General features: G+C 36.1%; 1 protein-coding gene across 1 annotated transcript; it reads right to left on the minus strand.

The window, feature by feature from the left end:
• Positions 1-291: 291 nt before the first annotated feature.
• LOC105203277 (3-hydroxy-3-methylglutaryl-coenzyme A reductase) lies at positions 292-8,476 on the minus strand. The gene is made up of 6 exons (XM_039449267.1): positions 8,473-8,476; positions 4,841-4,957; positions 3,003-3,090; positions 2,620-2,914; positions 1,974-2,189; positions 292-1,874 (listed from the first exon to the last, which is right to left on the minus strand). The coding sequence occupies exons 1-6, from the start codon at positions 8,474-8,476 to the stop codon at positions 615-617; spliced, it is 1,980 nt and encodes a 659-aa protein (XP_039305201.1). The 3' UTR covers positions 292-614.
• Positions 8,477-9,909: the final 1,433 nt, after the last annotated feature.

The raw sequence follows: 9,909 nt of genomic DNA on the forward strand, positions 1-9,909 counted from the left end.
TTATGAAAAATCCAGAGTTAAATAAGTTAATTTTATTCTTTTAACTAAATTAAGTTAAAGGTAATGGTTTATAAAATTAATTTAGTTATGTTAAAAGTTACATGAACAAAGAACCAACTAGTTAAAAGTTACGTTAAGAGTAAATTAATTTGAGTTAAATTAGAAATTGATTTTGAAAAACATTATTCATATTAAGAGGGGATTTCGATTTTTCGCGTCAAAAAAATTGATTTTTCTTTACGGAATATTTTAGTTTAACGCAACATTCTTCTGAAGCATTACTCATGTTTGAAATTAAGAATGCAATTAGGTATATTTTTAAATTACAGCGATTAGTATAAACAAAATTTTGGAATAATTCAAAAGTGAAACCCAAACGCTGAAAATGTTTTAGAAGCATATACTATAGAATTACTATTTACTGTAATTGCAACGTGTAGATTTGTAAATTATTTCACATTGCGTTTAAAATATAATTAGGTTTTAAAAATTATCTTCTTAGTCGTACATTTTACGTTGCAATTTCGGTGGACAATAATTTATTACTTGCACATTTAACATAAAAGAAAAAAATAATCGTTTTGTGAAACATTTTCATCGGTTGGGTTTCACATTTAAATTTCACAATGCCTACTATGTCTCAAATGGCTCTTGACCAAATCCCCGGAGGTCAACGCAGCCATCAACGATAGCTCTGCAGCGAGTACAGTGGCGCAAACAATTTGGGCAAATCTTTTGGCATTTTGACCAGGTTCCGTAGGATGTCCACCTTTGATTCCCAGCATCCCTAGGCACGCTTCTTGTGCCGGTAGAACAGTGCCACCGCCAATCGTGCCGACTTCGATGCTGGGCATCGTGCAGGTCATACGCAGATCTTTACCATCTACACCCCACAATTCCATCAATGTTAGACAATTGCTGCTAACGATGTTTTGTGCTGGATCCTGTCCAGTGGCGATAAAAATTGCGGTTACAATATCGGCGGCGTGAGCATTGAAGCCGCCTACACTGCCTGCCAAGGCTGAGCAGATTAAATTCTTTTTATTGTTAAGCTTAACAAGTTTAAGCACCGAAGTCTTTAATACGCACGCCACAACATCCGCGGGTATGATCGCTTCGCACACCACGTTTTTACCTCCTCGTCCCTCGATCCAGTTGACGGCCAAAGGTTTTTCGTCGGTGCAGAGGTTTCCACTAAGGGAGATTATCTTCATATCCGGAAAATATGTCTGCAACGTCTGCAGAGACCTTTCCGTTCCCTGTGATAGCATGTTCATACCCATGGCGTCGCCAGTCGTGGCAACAAAACGTAGATGCAGATCTCGACCGGCTATTCTTGAATGAATTTTTTTCAAACGAGCAAAGCGACTAGTCTGATCGAAGCTGTTCTTCAACTCTTGAAAGTTCCGCGGTTGTTCTATCCATGATACCGCCTCACATGCGCGCACAATGTCCGGGAATTGCACTACGGGTGCTCGGGTCATCCCGTCAGCCGTTACGCAAGTGGTTACGCCGTATTTTAGAAGCGCACGGCTGCCGCGATTGGTTGACGCTATTAGACATCCCTCCGTCGTTGCCATCGGCACGTAATAGAGCTGGCCATCGATTAGCAACGGTCCAACGATGCCAACGGGTACCGGTATGTACCCGATCACATTCTTACAGCAGGCACCAAGTACCTTGTTGTAATCATAGTTCCTATACGATAAATCGGTCATCTCCTTCATGAACTTGCTAGCAGCACCCACAATGTGACGTCTAATATCGACAGCACGTTCGGGATTATCGACCACTTTTTCCAATTGATGTGCAGCTATGTGTTTGTGATTTACCAACTGTATTACTTCCTCGTTCGTCAAGGCTTTAGCTCCAAGCTTATACGTAAAATAAAATAAAAAATATAATTGTGCTGTATACGATATATATATATATATATAACATTATACTGCTTTTTTATCTTTTTACATCTTTACCTTTGAATGATATTTCGCAAGACAGTCTTCCAAGCTCCTAGGAGTTTCAGATTTCAGCGATATATCAGAATCATTTTGTTCACTATAGGTAATATCAGTTCCATAATTATCATCATGCTCCATAATTAAATTCGGTGTTTGATCCTCCTCGTTTAGCGGCTGCATTATGGATCTGTCCACGTTCAATTGGACCATATTGTTGTTTCCGCGAAAAAGCTACAATATAATATATAGTGTCCATTACACCGGTAAATGCAATACATGTGACGTAAGGTAATATAACTATCATTACATACATAACATTGGACAATTAAATTCTTGAATTTTTTGAAAATTTTCTGATTTTGGAATTTTTAAGTCGGTCAATAATATTTCAGAGCTATTGACAAAATATTTTCAAAAAAAATGTATGTTTAATTTTATATATGTGGCATTTGCAATATTTGTATGATACCGGTTAATATATTTTATCGAATGTTTCTAACACGATAATAGACGTACTTCAAATCTATGCCTTTTAATTTCGCCGCGTTACGTTTTCTGCGTTTAAAATGGAATAAGTGCGTCGAGACAATCTAGTAGAGAGTTGTAAAAAATGCGGGAAGTGCGTAGTGCGTTCCAATGAAAGCGTCAAATTAAGCTGTACCTTGAGTATAAGCGACAAGCAGACCAGATAAAGCGTCATGAAGACGTAGTTGATGATTACTCCGAGGCAGGCAAAGGTGAAGAAAGTCTCCAGCCTTTTGATGCCCGATGAGGATCCAATGCTGGTTAGGAGAGTCTTCATGAAGGTGTCTACAGTGATGGCCGGTTCCAGCAGAGATATACCACGTTCGATGTTTGTCTTTACTTCTTCTTGATTTTGCGAACTCAGAGCATATTGGGCTAATGTTGTGGCCTTTGACAGATTGATAAGAAGAAAAAAGAAAAATAGGACGTCCCTGAAAAAGTAATAACGTTGCGTTACAGTTACGAGGAGAGGTGCTTTATTCTTCTATCTGTGAAGCGATTGTAACGGTGCATGCTTACTTCAAGTTCGCCATATCGATGTGGCAAAAAGTTATCACGCTGAGGGTAAACAACAAGCTAGAAAATACAGTAAACAGGCTAACGATACCTGGAACATGTGAAGATCGAAGTTGAATCGCTAAACGTACTAAATCGAGAATCGGGACATAATTTCGGTGTGAAACATCTATGTGTGAAGAAAATACAGATTGTCATGATTCATTTGTTCGCGAGTGAACGGAATGTAACACAACGTAGTATACAGTATTTTTTTTATCTTTCGCCGATTAATACTATATTACTATATTAATGTAAAGTCGGCAGATGACAGAGTTCCGAGCTAGCGCGGTATCGCTATGAATTAAATTGTCAGTGTGTACCGGCGAGCATAACGTTATGTGACGTTAAAAATGGCATACAAATTTAGAAACCAAAATATGAGATTTTTACTCTTCGCTATCGTAACGTGGGCTTTAACGTGTCGCTCGGGAGGAACTGGTTTTATGAATGATCCCGTTTTACATAATTAGTAGGCATCTCTTTTCGCGTAATTCCATCGTCGGCGTACCGTACAAAATATTTAGCATTTTTAATAATCATAAAAAAAAAAGATTCTATTGTCACACGAAATCGTGCAAAAATGAAACAAACTGTGTTATTGCACGAAATGCTGATGTTTATCTTACTTGTGTGCTTGTATAATAAATCAGTTGTTTTAATCCACCAATTAATCATTGTGCGCAAAACAATTTTTTATAGTTACTCAAATATGTGTGAATCATAATTTTTTGCATCAAAACTTGGGTATTATTAAATCATTAAAATGGATAGTAAAATCACTATGGAAAGCAACACAGTTCAGCGTAGCTGTCAAATAAATCATCTAAAACACGGCTTATCATTTTTATATGCTATTTCAATATAATAAATTAATTTATAATAAATTATTTATGTAGCAGTTGCGACCGCACTCACGAGCGTGGTGCAACTGCGTTAATTGCTCGTGGCGCTAGTTAGGTAGCCAGGGGGTTCGCGAAGTCGCTCACATCAAGTGCGCGAAATTAGATGATACGATTGGGCGCCAGGCACGAGCGAGCGTGCCGCTCTGAAATCGGGATGTGACCGATCTCTCGATTCACGCCCGAAAAGAAACGCGAAAACACTCTACGTCGTCACGAGCAATAACGGGCTCCCTTAACCGGTAGCTCAGCCACGGAATTGGCAGAGGGGGTGGTTCGCGACGGACGGGGTGACAGAGGAGAGCGAGGGAACTTAGAGAAAACGCTTCAGTCCGATAGAAAAATGAACAATATATTTCCGAGATATGACGCTACTCACAAGATTCTGCGACGGGGCCTCGCGACTCGGACGCGAGCGGACAATATCGCGCGGTCGTCGGTACGAGCTCACCGAACGGAGAGAGTCACAATTCCATTCTGAGCAGCGGCAGACAAACACCGTGCACTCTCGCCACTCTACACACGCACTCTCAGTTCACGCAAAATTATGGCGATTCGGCACGAAGCAAGCGTTCGGAAGTACGCTGAACAAAACGGACATCGCCCAACAGAAACGCATACATACGCTACTACAGACGACATACTCGTACAAGAATGTATCACAATTAACGCGACTTGGCTGTGTGTCGGCGACGCTCTCAATAAACGGAACCGAACGAATCCCGACGCGACTTAATCGGATGAGGCACACGGCGGCCGAGCACGCGGACAGCACGCGATCACTGGCGTGTTCCCGGCGGAGGATTTTACGGCGAACGATAACTCTAACGGCAGCTACCGCGCGCGCGACTCATCCGACCGGCGAAATCGGTGGCTTTACACAAATCTCGTTCGTCTTACCACGACGCTGGCCTGGCTCGCAAATCGTCCTCGCACGGGGATGTGGCACGTCCTCGACTCCCGTCGTCTCGGCTCGTGGCAGCGCACTCGCGACGATCCACAGCGAAGTGATCGATAGCGCGAGGAAATTCGGCAGGCGGCACACAGGATCTCTCGCCCCACGCATGGGGGTTCGTCGCGCCGCGCTATTGGTTCCGCCTTATAACGCGGTCCTCGCGACTTTCTAATCAGGCTGTCGCGCCGCGGCGCGCAATTCGAGGTAGGTCGGTCTCTTCGGGCAGCTCGCGACTCTTCCCGTGGTTTTCCCAAGGCCGAACGGCTATCCCTACGGACTCTTCGACGTCCGGTGCCCCCGCGCTCGGGACCACGTCAGGAACTTTCTCTCGCAGCTCCTCGTTCGGGGTCTCCTACGCGATGATCGGCGTGGAGTGTCGACATCCCCTACGCCGGATCTTCCCTTTTTGTGTCCTGCAATTTCAGCGGCTTTACCGTTGCATACAGGCGCGACGGTAAGAAATAACGTAATCAAAATGAAGAGAGATCACCTGTCGTGCGCGCTACTGCGATCCTGCGCACGGTCCGGAAGGTCTCAAGTGGCGGGAGGTCCTCCTTCTTCTAGTCTGCTCGCCGGGTGAGATTTCGTCGATACAAAAATTGAATATCAGCTAGCCGCCGATCCGCAAAACGTCGCTAAAATTAACGGACGGACACACGCACACAAAACAAAGACGCGAAATTGTAAGCGCACTCGCCGACACGTCCGACTCCGAGCCGAGAGGACGTAAAGCCGCAGCGTGCGCTCCTCGTTCGGATCTTACGATCCCTGTGACGGACAGCCAAACGGGATGTCACGTCACACAGTATATGCAGGGTTGAGTAGTAACTAGTCAAAAGTTAAACGTTATGCAATTAAAAAGATCAATGTTTTATTTTTTAACTCAATTAATTTTGAATAAACAAATTTTTAACTTCAAATAGTTATTTTTAAAATACATAAGAATCTTAAATCATAAACATCATTTTCCACGTTAAAAGTATTTACCTATGTAAGAAAAAGAAATTGTGAAAGGAAAAAAATAATCTTATTTGAATAATAATATTTCTTTGTTATTTCATATAAAAATGCCATTAAACTCAATTTAAAAACAAAATGTTAAATTTATTTTGGATGATTGCAATCGTTTTACTATTATAAAATAGAGTAATCTAATTTAATGTAAATAATATTTTTTTAAATTAACTTTTAAATGTAACTTAAGTTAATGTAATCTTAATTTAACTCTTACACACGTAAATGGATCTAACCCCATATGAAGCTTTGAACGCTTGCTATTTGAAGACGGAATGAGATGGGACGTTCGGAGCAAGACGTAAAAAAAGTTTGAAATCTCCTCTTTCGATTGATATGGTTGATCAACTTTTTTGATCAACTAGAATTCGAACGGCACGGCAGCAAAGTTTTGTTAGGTTAAATGCGATCCATATAGTGTGTAAGTGGAAATTTTTGTGACCATTTTACATAAAAAAGCTGGACAAAATACGTTCGAACAGGTCGGTTTGCGGACGTTACTCGCATATACTCTGTCTAAGGTTGGAATACTTTCAAATGCTGTAGAAAAGGGAGTTTTTCCGAAATATATCATGAAACACATCAATTTTCAATTTTAGAAACGATTTAAACAAAAATACCTCATATTCGCCTTGTTTCATAGTACATTTTTTAATAGAAATGGCAATGATATAATTTTTTTTGAAAGTATGAATCTTTAGCTTTATAACGCCGTATTGTAAAGTTTTTCAAAGTTTTTTGTTGGAAAGATATGATTTTTTTTTTAAGTGAATTTTTAGATGCCCAAAAATACCTCATATTCTTTATGTTACATAACCCAATAAACACAGATCAGTATAAGATACGTATAATAATCATTATAACCATACGGTTATTTTACGGTATAAAAACGTATGAGATAAACGTATATAATCCGTGGACATGTCCGCAACCTATCCCATTTTTTTAACGTATTTATATATACGTAAAAAAAATGTATATATGTAAATGTATTATAAACATATTTATAAATACGTTTATAATATATAATGTATATAGATATAATAATCATTATAACTATACGTATTATACGATATAAGAAACGTATGAGATAAATGTATAATACACTTATAATACACGTATAATAATACACTTATTTTTTAATTAAAAAAATATATATATTTTTTCTTTTTTAGTTTTTTAACAGATCTTATTATTCTTATAGCTTAATCTGTAGTCACTGTTTTGCATACAAGATTCTTTAATCACTAAATACTATTACGCATTATTTTAAAACTTTGAAAACGCATTGGCGGGATTCGAACCTAAGATCTCGGAACGGTAACTTAATACCCTAACACTGAGCTAATTGTACACTTGAAATATCGTTAATAAAACGTTATATTTGAAATAAAGATTTGAACAGGAAGAAACTTGCGTGTTGAGTACCGCGCGAACACTCACTAGGCCTTTGATTATTTAAATTTAGATATTTTTATAATAAACTTTGTAAATAATTAAAACTGTTTCTGTCCATAATCAAACCAGTAAAGATAGTAAAAAAAAAATAAGAATTGGAAGTAGTACTGGAGCATAAAGAATTATTGACGTAAAAAACACGTTACAGAAATCAATTTTGCAACTAATTGTTATAAATAAATTATTAAAAATTTACTGTAGAGGATAACTAATTGCGCCAATCGATTCTACGGGAAAAATTAGTAAAGAATATATATGACTCTTTCTTAAACCATTCATATTTTATGCAAAAAAATAAACTATATAAATAATTAAAACTGTTCCTGCTTATGGCCAGACTGACAAAAGTAACCAAAAACAATCAGATATAGGACCTGAATATGAAAAAACATTATTAATGTAAAGAACACGTTGCAAAAGTCAATTTTGCAAATTAATTGTTATAGACAAATTATTAAAAATTGATTGTAATGAAAAACTGCGTTAATCGATTCAACGGAAAAAATTACTAAAGAAACATATATGATGCTTTCTTAATTGTTATAGTTGTTATAAACAATATCAGTTGCAAAATTATTTTTGTAAGAGATTATACTTATACCAACAGGAAACGTTAAAACAACGTAAACTGATTATAATTTTTAAACGTATACTAATATACGTTATAAGATTCATTTATTATTATACTCATACCAACAAAAAACGTTCAAACAACGTAAATTTATTACAATTTTTAAACGTATGTTGATACACGTTATAAGATTCGTTTATTATTATACTTATACCAGCAGGAAACGTTGAAACAACGTAAATTTATTACAATTTTTAAACGTATAATATTATATGGTATAAGAATTGCTTATTACTTATACTTATATCAATTAAAAACAGATAAAAAATGTACATTTATTACAACTTTTAAACATATAATATTATACGATATAAAATTCGTTTCTTATTATATTTATACCAATTAAAAACGTTTAAAAATTGTATATCTATTACCATTTTTTAACGTATATTATTATATGGTATAGAAAACGTTTATTATTTACACCTATACCATTTATATACCATTGATACGTATATTATATCACATTTATACCCATGTTTATTGGGAATTATTCTTTTTAAAAAGAATGACTTCGCCAAATTTTATTTTGAAAGTGTGACTCTTTAGCTTTAAAACGCCGTACTTGAAAGTCCTTAAACGTTTTTTGTTGCGAAGATATGATTTTTTAAAGAAAAAGTGGTTCTTTAACCAATTTCTCATTTTTGCTTAATGGTTTTGCTTTTATAACGTTACAATAAATTATTTTTCGGCAATGCCGATTGTGCAGTCATACTCCTGAGATTTTTTACTTTTGTTTAAAAAAAAAATCGTAAAAAAATATTGATTGTAATCAAAGTTATAGCATTTCAAAGTTAAAAAAGTCTCCTAGACCCAAAAATGTGTTTCCGTATTTTACAGGTTTGTTTAAGGGTTAAACGCAACTTTTAAAGTAGCTTAATTTTATAAATTTTTAATTTAAATAAGTTTTAAAGAAATATCAATTTAATTAACCCTGAGAATGTGCATAAAAAGTAAAAATGATTCTATGTAGTTCTAATTAACTTAGCTAAAATGTATTTAGATCTCATTTTTTGCAAATTGCGAAACTGATGATAAATAAATGATACCGCCAAACAATGTATTATCGTTGTTATTACATCAGTCATTATGTCCTGTTAAAAATAAATGTGCACACATCAAAAATTTTTTCTATTACAATAAATAAAAAAATGTTGATTAAAAAGCAATAGCACATATGAAATTTTTTTACAAATTACAAAACTGAATAAATAAATAACATCTGTAAGCAGTGTATTATCGTCATCACGATAATATTAACTACTTTTCGATATTGTCAAATAATGTTTGCGTATATATTAGCAATTTTTTCTACTAATGTAAACGAAAAGTAAAGATAAACAGATAACAGTGCATATAAAAATTTTAAATGCAACAGTTATAAGTAAATATTTTTCAATAATTTGAGATATCTATTTAATATTATATTATATTATTGATATAATATTTATATTATAACATTGTAAGAGCCACAACATTAGAATAAAATAAAGTCAAGTCCTTAAGAAATCAGAACAAAGCGTAGAAAAGTATTATGATAAGTCTTAATAACATCACATCGCATGTGTTGTGACGCAGCATAAGGCAAGTCATTTACGTGTTTTTTACGTTAAATATAACATGCTGTCAAAGTGAGAATAGTCACCTGCAAGGGATGTCCGGCGATGAACAAATTGTACTTGTTGAATGCGTGCACCAGTATTGTCGGTTGCGAAAGAAGAAATTCGTTTGAAATGCGCAACGTAATGATAGTATATTTTAGAACGTCTCGATAGCTGCTGTGATTGGAAAACTTTCAGACACGTTTATATAGTGTATACGAACAACAAAAAGTAGAGAGCGATAATCATCGCAGATTTTCGGCGCCGATTCAGTGTCGATTCGGTGTTACTTAAGCGGTTGACCGTGGTC

The sequence above is a fragment of the Solenopsis invicta genome, chromosome 5 (assembly GCF_016802725.1).
Source record: "Solenopsis invicta isolate M01_SB chromosome 5, UNIL_Sinv_3.0, whole genome shotgun sequence".
In the NCBI taxonomy this organism is placed as follows: Eukaryota; Metazoa; Arthropoda; class Insecta; order Hymenoptera; family Formicidae; genus Solenopsis; species Solenopsis invicta.